General features: G+C 42.0%; 1 protein-coding gene across 4 annotated transcripts in view; it reads left to right on the forward strand.

Annotated features, from left to right (window-relative positions):
* ESYT3 (extended synaptotagmin 3) overlaps positions 1-16751 on the forward strand; it is a 50093-nt gene extending 33342 nt beyond the window's left edge. For 2 of the 4 annotated variants that reach the window (XM_081826946.1, XM_081826953.1), the window contains exons 11-23: positions 449-497; positions 764-853; positions 1335-1397; positions 1492-1554; positions 2105-2173; positions 2884-2970; positions 3676-3825; positions 5479-5975; positions 6632-6730; positions 7205-7336; positions 13845-13950; positions 14770-14819; positions 15174-16751. In XM_081826946.1, coding sequence (XP_081683072.1) covers positions 449-497; positions 764-853; positions 1335-1397; positions 1492-1554; positions 2105-2173; positions 2884-2970; positions 3676-3825; positions 5479-5975; positions 6632-6730; positions 7205-7336; positions 13845-13950; positions 14770-14819; positions 15174-15210 — 1492 coding nt within the window. In that variant the 3' untranslated portion in view covers positions 15211-16751. The remainder of the gene's footprint in view (positions 1-448; positions 498-763; positions 854-1334; positions 1398-1491; positions 1555-2104; positions 2174-2883; positions 2971-3675; positions 3826-5478; positions 5976-6631; positions 6731-7204; positions 7337-13844; positions 13951-14769; positions 14820-15173) is intronic. The other 2 variants (XR_014147219.1, XM_081826957.1) reach the window with 2 other exon arrangements.
* Positions 16752-20455: the final 3704 nt, after the last annotated feature.

The following is a 20455-nucleotide window of genomic DNA, read 5'->3' on the forward strand; positions in this document are numbered from 1 at the left end:
TGGGTCGGGTAGGTGGAGGCATGCTGTGAACATGCCAACACATGCATGCCCACTACACTTACCCTCGGAGGGCATCTGGGGTTGTTACAATGACTGTGGGAGGTGGTGCCACTGGCATTTGGAGGGCACAGGACAGGGAAGCTAAATTCCTGCAATGCATGGGCAGTTTTGCACAATGAAGAATCATGCCATTCAAAACACCAGTAGCACCATCACGGAGAAATCCAGAGCCAGTGTGTCCAGTGTCTGCTCATTCTCCTCTGGGGATCGGAGCCACCTGCCTGCCCAGGCAGCAGCCCTGATGGTCAGACAGTCCTTCATTTGTTTGAGCTGCGAGTGGTCTGCCATGGCTTCCTTGGGCTGAATGAGCTCCCCTGCCTTGAGGGCCACACTCCCATCTGCGGCTACTTGCCTCCTTGGAGCGGAGCTGACTCCCTCTGTATTCCAGCCTACAGATCTGCCTCGGGGATGTCATGACGAACAGAGTGGTGGATGAGGTAGAGTTGGTGCCTGTCACCCCCTCCCTGTGGACATCCTTGTTGCCATCTGTCCGTAGAAGGACAGAAGCACTTCTATGACCACCTCTCCTGGTCCCTCAAGCCCAGAGCCCACCCCATCTGGGCTGGGTCACCTTTTCCCTAAAGCCTCTACGAAGGCCCCCCCACCCCCCAGGTGCCAGAACGGAACTACTTGAAGAGGGTCAGCAGCACCTCACTGGCCCTTTGCCTGAGCTCTCCTCTCCCTCCTCACCCTCCTCCTGCAGTGGTTTGTCCTGAACGACACAACCAGCGGGCGGCTGCACCTGCGGCTGGAGTGGCTTTCACTGATCGCCGACCCAGAAGCTCTGATCGAGGTGAGTGTGGGGTGTCAGTGCTCCCTAAAGGAAGGGTGTGTGGGTGTGGTGGGGCGGGGGTGGGACTTGTGGCAGGGCTGGTCCGTGTGAGAGCTGTGTGGAAGGGGGCGGGATGAAGCCCCCAGATCCCACTCCCAGAATCGTCCAGCCAGCCCCACCTTCTGCAGAACATGTCCCTCAGCCTCATCTCCACCCAGGGCAGCTCATGACCTCTCAGCAGACAGCCTCTGAGCATCTCAGGAAGATGGGGTCCTCAAAAGCTGTTAGTGCCGGTCAGCCCAGTTCATGGGGAAGTCCCCCCCGCCCCGTGTCTGACTTGAATCTGTCCTGCTGCAGTTGTAGACTCAGTCTCAATCAAAAGCTAGGTTGTGGGGAATCTTAGGGCTTGTCTGGAGTGCAAGGGCTGGCTGGCTTCCTTTCCAAAACCAGTCTGTGTCTCCTGATGCTGCCGCACCTAGTGAGGGTCTGTGTCTGTTTGTAGGACCAAGGTGGCCTCTCAACTGCCATCCTCGTGGTCTTCTTGGAGAGTGCCTGCAACCTGCCGGTGAGTGGTGACATGACCAGTGTCACACCCTGCCTTGTGCCCGTCACTTGCAAATGTCCGTGTGTCATTCATTTATCCTGTCCTTGTGCTATAGAGAAACCCTTTTGACTACCTGAATGGTGAATATCGAGCCAAAAAACTCTCCAGGTTCACCAAGGTAAGTGAAAGCAAGTCGCTGCTCCTTTTCCCCAGAGTGACCACAGCCCTGTCCCCTGGGTGATCATCTGTGCACCCACAGCCTACGGATGACAAGAGTGCCGTTCATTAAGTCTGCTGTGTGCCAGGCACTGGGCTTTACAACTCGTCCCCCATGTTCATTATGCCTGAGTCCCATGATGAGTGTGTCTGTTTTTGTTGCCATCTTACAAGTAGCACCCAGAAGGTTAAGTACCTGAGTCATAAGTTAAAGAGCCAGAACTTGACCATTTCCATAGCCCCAGGGAACAAGAGCCTGTGCCGAACCAGGCCCAGCTCCTGGCCTCTTGTCATTAACTTGGAACCTCTCCTGGGGTTAGCCCTATCCTGGTGCTTGCACAGTTTTGGCAGCCCAGTGGCCCTGGGAGCACCACAGTAGCCTTCTCTCGAAGGGAAGCAATCGGTTGGTCCCAGATCCCACTGATGCTCTGGGAGTTGGGAGGTAAGGTGGGGTGGGGGGTGGTCTCAAGCCAGTGGTGCCACTTTCATTGTTGTGGATTTGCCCTTCACAGAATAAAGTCAGCAGAGATCCTTCTTCCTATGTCAAGCTATCTGTAGGCAAGAAGACACATACGAGCAAGGTAAGACAGCGTGGTATGTAGCCATGGGACAAGGAAAGGGGGCGCCACACCTTTTTAAGGAGAGAAGAAAAGGGAAGGGAATTAGAGAATTGAATGCTTAGTAGGTGCCAGGCTACATTCTAGACAGTTTGTCTTCAGAACAACCTCACAAAATAGTTCTATGGTTTAAGAATCTGAGGGTCAGGGGCGCCTGGGTGGCTCAGTCGTTAGGTGTCTGCCTTCGGCTGAGGTCATGATCCCAGGCTCCTGGGATCGAGCCCCGCATCGGGCTCCCTGCTCCACGGGAAGCCTGCTTCTCCCTCTCTCCCCCTGCTTGTGTTCCCTCTCTTGCTGTGTCTCTCTCTGTCAAATAAATAAAATCTTAAAAAAAAAAAAAAGAATCTGAGGGTCAGAGATGAGTGACTTGCCCAAGAGCATGAGCTAGAAAGCAGCAGAAATCCTGTTGGTCCCCTCCCCGGGAAGTGAGTGCTAGTGCTGCTGGTATGCTTTTCAGCCCCTGCACAACTTTGTGGGAAAGCTCCCTTCTGGCCTTTGGGTCTGGCTGCCCTGCTCTAATGCCTCCCCTAAGCTGTAGTGTGTGGGGTCTGATCCCCGGGCGGAGGCAGAGAAGGCTCCCAGTGATAGTGGGTGGCCAGCTGAAAGCAGAGGGTGCCAGTATCCTGAGCTGCCCATCCTGACCCTTCAATGATCTTTCTCTCTTCTGTCCCCAGACTTGTCCCCACAGCAAGGACCCAGTGTGGAGCCAGGCGTTCTCCTTCTTTGTGTCCAACGTGGCAGCTGAGGAGCTGCACCTGAAGGTTTGAAGTTGGGCTCCTGGAACAAAGCTAAGAAGTGTCTAACCCAGGAGGGGTGGGGAGCTTGATAATTCACCTTGAGCAGGTTCTCCCAGCAGTAAAGTCAGCCCCTTTTGTGTGGGAGAGGATACAGAGGCCCCACATCTTCATGAGGCTGGTGCCCAAGGACAGTGGGTAAGAGGCTGTGGAAGGACAAGCCCTCAAGTCCCTTGGCTCTCCCTGCAAGACTCTTTCAAGTTGTTACCCAGCACCCAGAGTGGCCTGTGTTGGGATCATCCCAGGACCTTGATGGTGATGTACTTCTTTAAAAAAATAATTTAATCTTCACAAAAGATCTGTGGAAAAGAGATAGCTTCTTTATTTTACACAGAAGCAAATAGAGGCACAAACAGTGACTTAGTCATGAAAGCTTAAACAACAAATGGCAGAACTGGGATCTTTTAAGGCCCTCAGCCCATCAGTCCCTAAAGCCCCTGCGACCCTGAGCATCTGACACACTTGCCTCATAGAGCTCCTAACTGCCTCTACCCTGACTGCAAACGGGGGACAGATCTGGTCCTAGTCCTGGGTTCTCAGAACAGGACCAGAGGCCAATAGAAGCACAGTACATGCTTACTGAAGTGAACTTAGACTTGAATGGGGCCCAGAGAGAGGTGGTGGTGGGTGTGGGGCTTGGTTCTCCTGTTTTGTGACTGGCCCCCTGCCCAGGTGCTAGACGATGACCAAGAATATGCTCTGGGAGTGCTGGAGTTCCCCCTGTGCCAGATTCTACCCTATACAGACCTCACCCTTGAGCAGCGCTTTCAGCTGGACCACTCAGGCCTGGACAGCCTCATCTCCATGAGGCTGGTGCTTCGGGTAAATCTCTCCTCCTGTTCCCCAGGGTACGTGAGGGGTGGAGCTCTGGCCATGTGACAAGGCGGACTATCCCAGCACTAAGTACCTGCTCTGTGCTGAGAAGCTAGGAAATCCATAGTTTTCATCAACTTTGGAATATTGTCAGCTTCAGATATTGCCTCTCCCATTCTAATCCTTCATTCTAGAACTCCTACACTGGACCTTCTCCCCATCTCCTCTGTCTCCACCTGACCTCACTTTCATATTTTCTATTTCTTTATCTCTTGGTGCTACATTCTGATTTCCCCAGATCTGTCTTCTAGACCACTAATTCTTTTCTTTACATATTCATGGTTTTTATTTCAAAGGCTGTTTTTTATTTCTATCTTTTCCAAATCCACTGTGTCTGTTTCTAATTCCATCTTTAATCATCTGAAAATACCTATGCTATAATGTGTGTCTGTGAATTCTATTATCTGAAGATCTTGAGAGTTAGATTTTGATACTTGCTGTATCTGTTGATGCTTTTTCAGGGTGACTCATTTCTACGTTTGGTGACTTGGGCTGCAAACATATGTTGAGTGTTCTTTTGTGACCTAGATTGAGGTTGCTTGCTTCCAAGGAGGTTCTGTTTTGCTATAACCATGCACTTTGGGGGCATTACAAACTAGGGTCCATTCTTAGGTTAATTTTTAAATTTTAGGTTTCAAGATTCCACAGTTATAAATATGAACCAAAATTCATATAAGACAATCCTGTCAGGTGCCATATTCTCAGAAAATATTCAGTTCCCCCAGCAGAGTACAGGCAGAGATGGATATATTTCTTAGCAGTCTTTCCTTGGGGGGAGGGGGGGGCATGGAATGTTTATCCTAGACTACTTTTTTTCCCTAAAGAGACGCCACCTTCATGGTTCCGACTTCAACTCTCAGCCTCACATTGACCTGAGGCCTCTTCTCCTAATTACCCCTTGGATTTTTCAAGGTTGATAAATGACCCTAGGAAAGCTTAGCCTTTATTTTTCAGTAACCCTAGGGGTTTTCCTTACTTTCTTGTAACTTTGGCTATGCATTTAAAAAGGATGTTTGTTTCATTTTATTAGTCATTCTTAATGAGGCTTTTCAGAATATTTGATCACTATAGTGCTAGAAATGGAAGTCCCTAGAAATGGTCTTGATGACAGGGGGAAGGAGAAACACAATGGCTGAGGTTTGAAACTTTGGTTATAGGAGCACAGAGGTGTGTGTGGACAGGAAACACATTTTAGAGAAAGCAATGGTGAATAGGGTGACAGCTGGAAAGGGCCCTATCCAGAAGCAGTGTGTGATATATGTGAAGGTTAAGGTAGAGGTGGAGATTCTGGGAGTCCTTTGCATAGAGGGACAGTACATGCTTTAAGAATGAGCCAGGTCTCCACCAGTCAGTGTGAGTGGGGGCCAGGACTGAGTCCTCATGAAGATTCACTATTGAGGCAGTAGTAAGGGAAAAAGAGAATAATTGGTTACAGGGACCCAGGGGCAGAGAGAGGTTAAGGAAGATATGGGGGTGGGGTGGGGAGAAATCCATTTCGTTGGGCAGTCAGAAAGGAACCATTTCCCAGAGGTTAAGATGAGAGCAGAGGAGGAGAAAGTGGATGTGGGAGGCCCAGCCCATAATCCTGTCATCTGCTTACAGTTCCTGCGCGTGGAAGAACGAGAGATGGGGAGCCCATACACAGGACCTGAAGCCCTAAAGAAAGGTCCTCTGTTCATTAAGAAGGTGGACACCAACCAGGATCCCAAAGCCCCATCCCAGGGAGAGTGCCCTGCAAATTTGCCATGCCCCCCAGATCCTGCTTCTGATACCAAAGAAACCTGCACGAGCACCATGACAACCACCAGGGCCACTATTGTTGCCACCGAGCCCATGCCCCAAGAGACAGGCCCAGAGCCCAAAGGCAAGGACAGTGCCAAAGGGTTCTGTGAGCCCTTGGGGAAGAAGAGGAGTTCAGCCACCACCTTCCTGACTGTCCCAGGCCCCCACTCTCCAGGGCCCATCAAGTCACCCAGACCCATGAAATGCCCTGCCTCCCCACTCGCATGGCCGCCCAAGAGGCTGGCTCCCAGCATGTCCTCGCTCAACTCCCTGGCCTCCTCCTGCTTTGACCTGACAGATATCAGCCTCAACCCTGAGTATGCACCTCTCTGCTTAATCTTGTCTACAATGACCTGTGTGGAAAATACATTCCTGGATGGAAAAGTAGATATACAAACTCACTTTTCTCTGCAAGTTCTGGTCTTTTACAAAGTGGCTTCATGAGAGGCAGCATGGTATATGCTAGAAACACAGGGCAAGGGAGAGAAAGAGAGCAAGTGCATTCCCGCGGTAACCAGGTGCTGGGCTTTGTTTGTTAAGGTTCCTTACGACAGAAATATTTCCTGAATTCTCAAGTGTACTGGGATGATATGGAAAGCTTAGAATGTGGAAACAGATCATCAATGGCTGCCATTTATTGACTATGAGCTTAGCATGTTATTTAATTCCATCTTCACAATTACCCTAGGAGATAGAAGTTAATATCATAAAGGTCGAATAACTCACCGAAGGTCCCACAGGAAATCATGGTATAAAGGCAGATCCCATTCCAGGGTTCATGTTCTTCCTACTGTGAAGTGGGATGATTACATGTGAATGGATGGAACTGACTTCTGACTGAAAGGCACCTCAGTGAGAATTACTAACGCACATGGCTCTATGTGCCTAAAGCAGGGCGTGCTTCTGTCTTAGGGGCTGGGGGAGAGGCCAACACCCGTAATGGCAAGGGGAGTGACGAGCCCTTTCCTCACAGAGGCGGGGAGCTCAGGCGGCGGAGGCTGGGTGAGGTGCAGCTCACCGTGCGTTATGTGTGTCTGCGGCGCTGCCTCAGTGTGCTCATCAACGGCTGCAGGTAACGGGGGGCTGGGGCCGGGGGAACGAGAGAGTGGAGGTGCTTGAAGTAACGTAGGGGTGGGCATCCTAATACACTAGGAAGGAGTGAGGTGTGAAGGCGGCATGCGGTGAATGACAAGGTCCTCAGTGACACCGGTAGGCGGGCTCCAGAGCCAAGGGCTTCGTTTAAATATAACCACTGCAAAAACTGTTTGAGCGGACTTGGAGCCAGTACCTTTTCTCAAGTGCGAATCTCCAATTTCCTTTAGATGGGAAGTACTCGCTCTACTCCAGGCTTTAAAAAACACGTGTTTTCAAAATCCTGCATCTGGTGTTTTATCCTCCAAATTCTGCAGACTTTTGCTTTTTGGTCATCTAGACAAGGCATTTTTATCCACAAGCCATCTCAAGCTGAATGGCTAGTACAGCCTTCTCCAAGAGTCCTTTCAGTGTTTCAAAACTTTTTTCTTTAATGTCTTTGAAACCAAATCAGAAACCTGACACCCTGTACCAGCAGTGGGGCTGATCCCTATGTCCGTGTCTACTTGTTACCGGAGAGGAGGTGGGCAAGTCGTAAGAAGACCTCAGTAAAACGGAAGACCCTGGAACCCCTGTTTGATGAGACGTAAGTGAACCAAACTGCCCTGCTTAGAGTGTCTTATCATTCAAGTATTTGCTGAGTACCTGTTGTGTGCCTGGCAAGCCTGCCCAATGCTGGGAAGGGCTAGGTCTGTGGGCCTCGGGATAACACAGTCTATGCATTCATGAAATTTCTATACATTAGTGGGAGAAAAGGACTGCCAGGGCAGTTTAGCAAAACAGCTACCAACTTTTCTTGCTCATAGAGGCTAAAATGTTTCTGATTATGAACTGCTCCCTACTTTTTCTCTTTAAATGAAGCCTCTTTAGCACTAAAAGGATTTAAATCTGACCAAATATGTTTTCTTTGACTGTTTTAAAGTAGCAGTTAAAAACAAACATATCTTGAATCTGATACCTAAAATTTCTTCTGAAGCTCCAAGCTCTGTGGCCTGTCTTCCCTTCTGCAACAAAGCATAAGTGGCAAGTGAAACAGATGTCCTCCCCTGACTTGTCCACCCATGTGCTTGGGTACACGACTGACAGATCCTAATCACATTTCTTGCTTTTGATGGGTCTCGTATAGCAAGTCTTACGTGAAATATTCTGTACCTTGAGGTCAACTGGAAGTCAAGAAGTCAAAATTTCATTATTGCTTCCTTCTGCTTCAGAATCCTAACAAAAGCCATTTCTAACCAGCCTGGGAAGATAATATACCTGATAATTTTGATTTCCTCTTATCTTGGTCAGTAGTTACTCATTTTAAATAAGAGTTATATTGAGTCCTCTTTGGGCCTTGTCTAAGAACTAATACTTTCCTTTAAGAGCTTCCCTTGGAGTTCATTGATATCAAGAAAGGGTGTGGGAAAGAGAATCTATTCATTATTTATTGAACACTTTATGCCAGGCACCATCCTATATTCTAGAGCCACACAAGTAAAAGACTTTGCCCTCAAATAAAAGGATTTCACAGTTGCTATGTGGGAACACAGGAGGGAGAGGTTTGACATTTGGCTTTTGTGACAAACCTGATCTGTTTGTTAGTAATTCTCTCTCAAAATTGTAACAGTAAGATATGACCAGGTTATCTGGAGGGCAGACTTGGCAACCTCCACCCTCACGATAAACCTAGAAGTAAGGAGCCCGGAGACCTCTTGTGAGTACATGACCCATATTAAGACACATTATAATTAAAGTGTCAAAAGTTAAAGGTAAGGGGAGAATCTTAAAAACAGCAAGAGAAAAGCTTGTTACATATTAAGGGAACCCCTTTGGACAATCAGCAGATTTTTCAGCAGAAACTTTGCAGGCCAGAAGGGATTGGCACAATATAGTCAAAGTGCTGAAAGAAAAAACTTCCAAGAATACTCTATCTGGCAAAGTTGTCATAAAGAATTAAGTTATTACCACTGGACTGGCCTTAAAAGAAATGTTAAAGGGACTTTGTAAGCTGAAAAGAAAGGGTGCTAATTAGTAACAACACATATAAAGGTATCAATCTCACTGGTAAAGGTAAATATATAGTAAAGGTAGTGGATTAATCATGCATAATGCCAGTATGAAGGTTACAAAACAAAAGTACTAAAAATAACTATCACCACAGTAACTAGTTTGTTTTTTTTTTTTAAGATTTTATTTATTTACACAGTAACTAGTTTTAAGGGATATAAAAAGATATAAAATGTGGTGGGGCTGGGTGAAAGCTTTAGAATGCTTTCAAACTTAAGATATTATCAGCTTAAAGACTGTTCTGTGTAAGCCTCAGTGTAACCACAAAGCAGTAACCTATAGTAGGTACACAAAACTTAACTTAAAAAGAAAGTAATCTAAGCATACCACTAAAGAAAGTCATAAAACCACGATGGAAGAGAGCAAAAGAAGAAAGGAATAGAGAGGGACTACAAAACAGAAAACAGCAAAATGGCATTGACTACTATTAATATAAATTAAACTCTCCAATCTAAAGATACAGAGTGGCTGAAAGGATAAAAAAAACAAGACCCATCCATGTGCAGTTTTTAAGAGATTCATTTCATACACAAACTGATAGTAAAGGGATAGAAAAAGATATTCCAAGCAAATGGAAACTAAAAGAAAACTGGGGTAGCTATACTTCTATCAGACAAAATAGACTTGAAAACAGCATTACGTAACGATAAAGAAGTCAATCCACTAAGAGGATATAACATTTACAAATATTTACACACGCAACATAGGAACAGCTAAATATATAAATCAAATATTAATAGACCTAAAGGAAGAAATAGCAATACAATACTAGTAGAGGACTTTAATACCCCACTTATATCAATAGTAGATCATCCAGACAATCACTAAGGAAATATCAGCCTTAAATGACATGTTATACCACTGGGATTTAACAGATAGATACAGAACATTTCATCCAAAAGCAGAATATACACAATATAAGTTCTTTTCAAGTGTACATGGGACAGTCTCCAAGATAGATCATATGTAGGTCACAAAACAGGTCTTTAAGAAAATTGAAATTATATCATGCATCTTCTCTGACCACATGGTATGAAACTAGAAATCAAGTACAAGAAATAAACCAGAAAATTCACAAGTATGTAAAGATTAAACACCATGCTACTGAACAACCAACCGGTCAAAGAAGAAATCAAAAATATCTTCAGACAGATGGAAAATACAACTTGCCAAATTCGTGGAATGCAGCAAAAGCAGTTCTAAGTGGAAAGTTCACAGTAATAAATGCCTACATCAGTAAACAATAAAAATCTCAATCTCAGTTTATACCTCAAGGAACTATAAAAAGAATGAAGAAAGTCCAAAGTTAACAGATGAAAGGAAATAAAGATCAGAGCAGAAATAAATTATAGAAATAGAGACTAAGACAATAAAAAAGATCAATGAAACTAAAAGTTGGTTCTTTGAAAAGATAAAATTGACAAGCCTTAGGCTAGACTCATCAAGAAAAAACACAGATTCAGAAAGGAAAGAGGAGACATTATAACTAATACCAAAGAAGTACAAAGGATCATGAGACCGCTATGAACAAAATTATATGCTAACAAATTTGACAAGCTAGAAGAAATGGGTAAATTCCTAGAAACATACAATCAAGACTGAATAATGAATAGAAAATCTGAACAGAACAACTACTAATAAGGAGACTGAATCAGTAATCAAAAATCTCCCAACATGGGGGGGATGGGTTAGCCCGATGATGGGTATTAAGGAGGGCATGTTCTGCATGGAGCACTGGCTGTTATACGCAAACAATGAATCATGGAACACTACATCAAAAACTAATGATGTATGGTGATTAACATAATAAAATTAAATTAAAAAAAAAATCTCCCAACAAAGTCCAGGACCAGATGGCTTCACTGGTGAATTCTACCAAACACTCAAAGAATACCCATCCTTTTCAAACTCTTCAAACAAACAAAAAACAGAAGAAGAGGGAACACTTCCAAACTCATTTTACAAGGCCAGCATTACACCCTAATACCAAAACCAAACAAGGACACAAGAACAAATTACAGGCCCTCTATGAACATAGATGCAAAAATCTTCAGCAAAATATTAGAGAGCTGAATTCAGTAATATATTAAAAGGATCATACATCATGATCAAGTGGGGATCCCAGAATGCAAGGATTATTCAGTATCCATCTGCAAATCAATATGAAACATCAAATTAGCAAAAATCGTATGTTCATCTCAATGGATGCAAATAAAACATTTGACAAAATTTAGTATCCATTTATGATAAAACTGTCAACAAAGTGGGTATAGAGGGAATGTACGTCAATGTAATAAAGGCCACAGGAGACAAGCCCACAACTAACATCATACTGAGAGGTGAAAACCTGAAAGCTTTTCCTCTAAGATCAAAAACAAGACAAGGATGCCTACTCTTGCCACCTTTTTAGTTTTGGAAGTCCTAGTCAGAGCAATTAAGCAAGAAAAACAAAAGGCATCCAGATTGAAAAGGAAGAAGTAAAAGTGTCACTGTTCACAGATGACATGACATTATAGAAAACCCTAAAGATTCCACCAAAAAACCATTAGAACTAATCAACAAATTCAGTAAAGCTGCAAGATACAAAATCATATACAAAAATCTGTTGCATTCTATACACTAACAATGAATTATCAGAGAAATTAGAAAACAATACCATTTATAGTTGCATCAAAAAGAATAAAATACCTAGGAATAAATTTAACCAAGGAGATGAAAGATCAATACATTGAAAGCTGTAAGACATTAATGAAAAAAATCGAAGACAACACAAATAAATGGAAAGATAGTTACTGCTCATAGAATGGAAGAATTAATGTTGTTAAAATGTCCATACTACCCAAAGCAATCTACAGATTTAATGCAACTCTTTCAAAATTCCAATGGCATTTTTCACAGAACTGGAACAAATCCTAAAATTTGTATGGAACAACAAAAAACCCAAAGCAATCTTGAGAACAAAGCTGGAGGCATTACACTACTTGATATCAAACTCTGTTAAAAAGCTATAGTAATCAAAGCAGTATGGTTTTCGCATAAAAACAGACACAAAGATCAATGGAACTCAATGGAACAAAATAGCTCAGAAATAAACCTGCACATATATGGGCAATTAATTTATGACAATAGTCAATATGACAACTTATGGGAAAGGACTGATTCTTCAATAAATGGTGCTGGAAAAACTGAACAGCCACATTTAAAGGAATAAAACTGGACCACAATCTTACATCATACCCAAAAATAAACTCAATATGGATTAAAGACTTGAATGTAAGACCTGAAACCATAAAACCCCTAGAAGAAAATATAGGCAATAAGCTCCTCGACATTGAACTTGATGATTTTTTGAACTTGACACCAAAAGCAAAGGCAACAAAAGCAAAAATAAATGCAACTAGCTCAAACTAAAAAGTTTCTACACAGCGAAGAAAACTGTCAACAAAATGAAGAGGGAACCTACTGAATGGAAGAAAATATATGCAAACCATTTATCTGATAAGGGGTTAATATTCAAAATATCCAAAGAACTTATACAATTCAAAAGCAAAAAAAAAGTCTGGTTTAAAGATAGAGAACCTGAACAGGAATTTTTCCGAAGAAGACATACAGATGGCCAACAGACACATGAAAAGGTGCTCAGTATCACTAATCATCAGAGAAATGCAAATCAAAACCACAATGATCTATCACCTCATACCTATTAGAATGACTATTATGAAGTGTTGGTAAAGATGTGGAGAAAGGGAACCCTGGTGCACTGATGGGGGGAATGTGGTGCAGGCACTGTGGAAAACAGTACAGAGTTTCATCAAAAAACTAAAAATAGAACATATGATCCAGCAATTCCACTTCTGGATATTTATCCAAAGAAAATGAAAATAATTCAAAAACACATACATACTCCCATGCTTGCTGCAACGTTATTTACAATAATAGAAAAGGCATGGAAGCTACCTAAGTGTCCACTGATGGATGAATGGATAAAGAAAATGTGGCATATACACAGTGGAATATTATTTGGCCGTAAAAAAAAAAAATCTTGCCATTTGCAAAAACATGGATGGACCTTTAGGGTATTATGTTAATATGTGGAAATCTAAAGGAAACAAAAAGCCCATAAAGGATAGCAAAAAAACAAAAGATGCCAAGCCCGTGGATATAAAGAACAGATTGGTGGCTGGTGTTATGTGTGTGTGTGGGCAGGGTAGAGATAGGTAAACGGGGTCAAATGGAAAAAATTTCCACTTATAAAATGAATAATGGGGATATAATGTTCAGCATGGTGACCATATTTAATAATACTGTATTACATATTTGAAAGTAGCTAGATCCAAGAGAATGGATCTTGAAAGTTCTCATCACAAGAAAAAGTTTTTATAACTATGTATGGTGATGGATGTTGACTTACGATGATCATTTTGCAATATATACAAATATCAAATCATTGTTAAACACCTGAAACTAATGTTCCCTTACCTCAAAAACAAAAACATACCTAGAAGTAAGGATTCCAGTGGCCTCTTGTGAGTATATGACAAAGCTTATACACTAAGATTCCTCTGCCTTACTCCACAGGCAGAAGGGGGAAGGGCCACTATTTTCTATGAAACTCCATTGCAGCTGACTCCTCAGCATCCTAGTCCTTAGCTGGTCAGAAAAGACAACGGAGGTAGGGGTGGAGGTGGTCCTATGAGCAAGCACTGTTGAGAGTGAGAAGGGGCAGCTGAAAGAAAGGCAGCCAGGGTAGGCTCAGAGAAAGTAAGAAACCCCAAAGCACAGTAGTACAAGGCACTTCACAGGCAAACAGCCTCTTAATACGTCCACGGCTTGTGATTAGCATAGGACTGTGATTACCTGTAATAATGATGCACTGAATATCTGCTATGAGCCAACTGTTCTGCACGGTCCCCTAAATAGTCTATAGCTTCTGTTTTAAAAGTAGGAAAATGGATCAAACACTTCAGATTTTCAACAAAAATGATTAAAATATGTAAATCTAAAAAAAAAGTAAATCTCACTTTCTGACTTTTTGCATCTTAAAGATTTGAATTTTTTGTTCCCATGGAAGAAGTAAAGAAGAGGTCACTAGATGTCGCAGTGAAAAACAGTAGGCCACTTGGCTCACACAGAAGGAAGGAGCTAGGAAAAGTAAGTACAAGAGGGACTCTTGGTACTCTGTCCCCTGGCACTCTAAACTGGAGTTCACTGGTGGAACACCTTGCAGAAATTCTGATGGGATCATCTGGGTGTTACCAGTGGCTTTAAGGATGTTAGAGCCTCACTGGGAGGTTTTTGGGTGTGTGTGTTTTAACATTGTTGAAAGTAAAACAGATGTGTAAATTAATATAAATACTGTTTTAACAAACTGGAGAATCTATCCAAACTCATTATTGCGTAAGTATTTGAACATCTATTAAGTATTGTTTTGATAAATATAGCACTGTGTGAAGCTTGGGTCTCATTATGTCAAGATTTTTGTGGAGATGGGATTTTACTTTAAGTAGAAGTAGAGAAAATATAATCTTCAGGAAGATGCCAAGGACAGACAAAAAGAATGACATTTGTACAATACTTTGCAGTTGTATTTTAATAAAGACCTTCTTTTTAAGATCCTGCTTCTATGGTGTAGGTGAAATTATCTTCATTTTTACACAGTTGAGGCAACTATGGTGTCTTGCTTAAAATTACGAATCAGTTCATGAGTAAAGGCAAGTTGTTCTCTCTTTCAGTAACATTTATAAATTCTGAGGTTTAACTCCAAAGAGCAGTTCACCTTTTCCCAGTACACTGAGGTCAGTGTCTATATTGCCCTTCTGGAGAGGTTCCATGTTGAGAGCTAAAAGAAAAAGAGTCCCTGCTCAAAACTGAAACCCAAGGAGGCCCTTTTTACGATCAATTCCATTTGTCCCAATATGTTTCCATTTAATGCAGTTTTTGGAAGGAAACTGATTATTTGTGTTTGTTTAGGTACTGATTGACTTATCAAAAGAGGATCTGATTAAGGGCTTCTCACAATGGTAAGTGAGCCCTTTCATTTTATCACATTAATCTGGTACTCAAGACACTGTCTCCGACAGTTGCACATAATCTTTCTCCAAAATTCTTCCTTTTTCAGTACATGTCCACTTCTTTGCTTATCAAGGAAGGAGACACATTATAACCTATACTTAAGGCTTTTCTGCCTGCAGTTCTCACTTACCTAACAGACCTCTGTAAGCTCTAGCCTTAATCCTGGCTGGTCGACTTACAAAGGGATGGGTTCTCCCTGTCCCCCAGGGGCCTAGGCTGGCTAGAGGAGGCTGCTTGGCCTGATGCTGCCACCAAAACACACTCTCGATACTAACACAAGTCCAAACCCAACTGTCTTACAGGTACGAGCTGACTCCAGATGGACAGCCCAGAAGTTGATGAGCACCCTCACTACCTTTATAGTAAAATGTGTACATATGTATATTTTGTAATTTAAATCAGAACAGCCAGTTGAAAATATATACATACATTTTTGTGTGAAATTTAAGTACATGACTGGATAATATTAGGGAGAGGTAAATGTATATAAAAGCAAGTACTGTTCTCTCTCAGTTGGATTTAATTGTTCAAATCCAGAAAGAAATGGGGTATTCATACTTAATAAATTATCAGAACCTCAGTGGTGATTTTTTTATGTAGGTAATTACACACCATATAACTTGGGATTTGCCCAAATGTATGTGTCCAAAGTGTCCTGTCTCAGACATAAGGGGTGAAGGAGGTCTGTTCCTGGAGCAACTACCAGTATTCCTGGGAAGTGACTGACCAAGGGAAGAGGCTTCTTTTATGGGAATAAAAAATGACCCACACTAAAAGTGCCAAAAGCCAACACTACCTAAACCCTTCTGGTCCTTCTGCCACCTCTGGTACTTCGCTGCCAGGAAATTTGTTCCTGTATCTACTGTAGAACTAACATGTACTTTTCTGATGGCAACAATGTTATAGTGATATACCTAAATACCCTGAGTTAAATACTCCAGTGTGGGATGGCCTGGCCCCAAACTCCAGCACATGGCCTCATTTCCATAGGAAAAAGCAAACCAAACCCCAAGCCCAGGTCTACATCTCCACTCCCACAGCACAGCATGAGAGAATGCTGCAGAGTGTTAGTGCCAGAAGAAGAAGGAGCTTCTTGCCTGTCTCTCAGATGGTTTGGCAATTCTATTCCACTTTTCTAAGACATGGCTGGTTCACCTAAATAGCATTTAAAAGCAAAATATGTAAATTGCACAAATGCCTCTTTTGCATTTCAAACTTTATAACACCAAATATTCTTATCCTCTCTGTTATCCTAGAGTTACCCTTGAGTTCGCATCCTTTTCTCTTCACTCAGGCAACAGCCCCTGCCATCAGTTTCCTGGTCCCCTCCCCCACACTGCCTTCACTGCTGCTTTTCTGAAGAATGGTAACATCTTTAAGTTTCTGTTATGTTACTCTCACTTATAAATTATCCATGATTTCCTGTTTTCTAGAAGAATAACACCCAATCCTTAATTTGTCCTTTAAACCTAACAATCTAGCCCCCAGTGTTTTACAACTTTATGTGCAGATGCTCTATTCCAGAATAGTCTATGTATCATATCCTGCCTACTCAAATCCTATCCTCTTCAAAAGCCTTGTCTCAAAACCCACCTCTGTTGTGCCAGTCCACACTGAAATGGCCTTTCCCCCACCTCCTACAGCATTTACTGTCAATGCTGTGTATTTTTTAATAATTCCCTGCCTTGTAACATGTAATTATTAAAAAGGCTTATTAGGTATCTATGAAGATCACATACTAGGCAACTACGCATATTGTTTGAAATTTAATGTTTGTTTACTGTCCATCCAGTTGAAGTTACTGTAATTGATTTTCAGCCCCCATCATCCAGACTATGCTAAGTACATGGTAGATGTGTAATAAAATTTGTTTCTGCTAAGATTTCTATTTTGAGTGACAAATTCTCGTAACAAAAATCAGGCAACTGATGCCTGTCCTGTCTACTTCACAATGGCATTGGAATGTTTACTAAATACATGTGCCTTGAAAATGGTAAAGCATCAGAGACGTATAAGGGAATGCATCATGTATCACATCCTGAATATTAGCAACCCTAAAACAACTTCTGGTTAAGATGGCCAACAAGTGAAAACCTATCCCTTCCTCTTCCAAACACAGAGAAAACCTACTTAAACCAGGAACAGCATTTATTTTAAACATGGCTGATTAAGAAGTAACACAGGTAAATTTCCTGGTGATGGTCCAAAGAGGAAATTTAAAGCAGTGTACAGGAGTTGTAGGGGAATTTAAGTGTTGACAGGAACCAGAATTTTAGCATACACTGACAGAAGGCAAGGCTTATGTAAGGGACAAGAAGCCTGAAAAGTTTTGTATCAGAAAACACCTTGGCTGCCAATGAGGACAAGGAACTGGCTGTCAACAGTGAGTGGAAGCAGTCAACTAATCTGTCCTACAGGAACACAGGGTCTGAGGTTACACACAACTGACTTGGAATAGAAACCCCAAACCTTGAAACTAATGTGAAAACTGGTTTAGAACCTACAATCACGTGAAGCCCTGACACAGGCAACCACAAAACTGGCCGTTAGGGTTGCCAGGCCCATCCAGGGCACATGTGGGACCCCTGCAGCATGTAATTCCCACTAAAAGAAGCTCATGGGCAAAACTATACAATAAAATTGCAATTTTAAAAATATAAAACACATGGGAACATCAAACCGAAAAATGGCCATGAGATGTATTTCAGCAAGAAAGAAAGTGTAATATTCAGAAGTGGTACATGGGAAACAATGGGGAGCGAAGAAATCCACAAAGTGTTAACCTAAGTCTTGACTGCTTACAAAATATAAACAGGCAAGCAACCAAAAGTTTTTGCAAAAACTGGGTTCAAAAACACAGTGGCACTAAAATGCTGGTATTAACATTTAAAAAGGGACAAGAGGCTGGTTCAGTGGAAAGTTGAAGTGTTCAGGTCATTATCTTATTTAGGAAACTAAAGATAGTTTTATATTTTAAAAATAAACTACAGATAAATTTGGGTCAGTTACTATCTTATCACCTCTCAGCTCCACATCAGCCCATCTTTGCCGTCCTTTGATGATTCAAGGGACACCAGACTTGTCTCTTTGCCAGGGGGCTTGATGTTAGGCTTTCCCAGTAGAGGGCATTGGAGAGACACTGCAAGGCCAGAGGAGCAAGAAAAGGGGACTTTTTTTTTTTCTACTAATGTGCTGTTTTCCATGGCAGCTAGCTGGTTGTTGCGTGGAGGCTGATCTCTGTCACGGAAGCACCCCTCACAGTTTACCCTTGGCTCATGTCCTTGGGCTCTGCCACCATAACCATGGCCTTCATGGTTCAGCACCAGCCAGCAAGTTGGGTTGTTTTGTTCTTTTTTTTGCCACAAGTAGGCTTCTTCCTATGGCCGCCAAACCTCTCCTCAAAGTTTTCAATCTCAGCCTAGTTGGAAGGCATTCTTCCAAATTTCACAATTTCTTTCTTCACTCTCCTTTATCCCTGAGGGTAGTATCTACTTTCTGCAGTTGCTATTCTGTACCTCCTAGAGTCCTCTTTTATCCCCTTTCATAGTAGTTAACTACCTTTTACTAGTTAGCAATTCTTGTTTTAAATTTTCCTGTTAGCTACCTATGCAACGTGGTTTGTCTGCTGATTGGACCCTAAGTATATATTTAAAATTTTAAGATAATCAATAAAATAGAGTAACAATAGAAAAATCAATAGAGCTGAACTATAAAACTTCTAAATCAATAGTGGAGAAGAAAAAGTAATAGAGGAAAATCAACCCCCCCCAAAAATAAAGAAAAAAAGTACAGAAAAAAAATGATGATTAGGAAAAAACAAAAGAAAATAGTCAAAAGACCTCTAAATATATTTACAATCACAATAAGCCCACTACTAAAGCCTAGAATGTCAAATGATGCTGGGAAAACTGGACAGCTACAGGCAAAAGAAACGACCACTTTCTTACACCATACACAAAAATAAACTCAAAATGGATTGAAGACCTAAATGTGAGACATGAAACCATAAAAGTCCTGGAAAAAAATATAAGCAGTAATCTTGTTGTTATTGGACTTAGCAACATTATTCTGGATAGGTCTCCTCAGGCATGGGAAACAAAAGCAATTAAACTACTGGGAGCACATCAAAACATAGAGCTTTTCATCTGACTCTTGATTTTGGCTCAGGTCATGATCTCAGGGTCGTGAGATTGAGCCCTGTGTTGCGCTCTGTGCTCAGCATGGAGTCTGCTTAAGATTCTCTGTCTCTTTCTCCTCCCCATGCTAGTGCACGCTCTAGCTCTCTCTCTCTTTCAAAATAAAATACTTTTAAAAAATAAAAATGAAAATAAAAAATAAAAAGCTTTTGCATAGCAAAGGAAACCATGGACAAAACAAAAAAAGCAACCTACTGAATGGGAGAACATATCTGCAAATGATATATCTGGTAAGGGGTTAATGTCCAAAATATACAAAGAACCTATACAACTTAACACCAAACAACAAATAATCCAATTAAAAAAATGGGCAGAAATAAAAAAAAATTAAAATTAAATAAATAAATAAATAAATAAATAAAAATAAAAAAATGGGCAGAGGACCTGAATAGACATTTTTCTGAAGAAGACGTGCAGAGGGCTGACAGACACATGAAAAGATGCTCAATATCAGGGGCACCTGGATGTCTCAGTCAGTAGAGCATGTGACTGTTGATCTCAGGGTCATGAGTTGGAGCCCCATGTTGGACAGAGATTACTTAAAAAAAAAAAAAAAAAGATGCTCAATATCATTAATCATCAGGTAAATGCAAATTAAAACCATAAGGAGATACTACTTTATAGCTGTCAAAATGGCTAGTATGAAAAAGAAAAGTAACAAGTGTTGGCAAGGATGTGGACAAAAGGAAACCTTTGTCCACTGCTGATGAGAATGTAAGTTGGTACAGCCACTGAGGTTCCTCAAAAAATTAAAAGTAGAAATACCATATGATCCAGTAAATCCACTACTGAGTATTTACCCAAAGAAAATGAAAAGACTAATTTGAAGGGTGCCTGGGTGGCTCAGTCGTTAAGCGTCTGCCTTCGGCTCGGGTCATGATCCCAGGGTCCTGGGATCGAGCCCCGCATCGGGCTCCCTGCTCCGCAGGAAGCCTGCTTCTCCCTCTCCCCGGCAGAGGAAGACAAAAACCATATGAATTCACCTATATGTGGAATCTAAAAAACAAAACAAAGGAACAGACAAAGCAGAAACAGATCCATAAGTAGAGAGCAGGTAGTTGCCAGAGTGCAGGGGGCTGGGGGGATGGGCAAAATGGGTGAAGGGGAGTAGGAGGTACAGGCTTCTGGTTAGGGAATGTTTATGTCACAGGGATAAAAGGTGCAGCATTGGAAATACAATTAATGGTATTTTAGTAACACTGTATAGTGACAGAGGGCAGCTACACTTGTGGTGAGCACATTATAATGTATAGAGTTGTTGTACCCCTATGTTGTACTCCTAAAACCAATGTAATACAGTATGCCAACTATACTTCCATTAAAAAAAAAAAAAAAGACTCCAGGTGATTAGACTCAATGTGATAAGGCAAAACTATACAGCTATAAGA

This window comes from Leptonychotes weddellii, chromosome 1, assembly GCF_054177405.1.
Source record: "Leptonychotes weddellii isolate Sample4059 chromosome 1, ASM5417740v2, whole genome shotgun sequence".
In the NCBI taxonomy this organism is placed as follows: domain Eukaryota; kingdom Metazoa; phylum Chordata; class Mammalia; order Carnivora; family Phocidae; genus Leptonychotes; species Leptonychotes weddellii.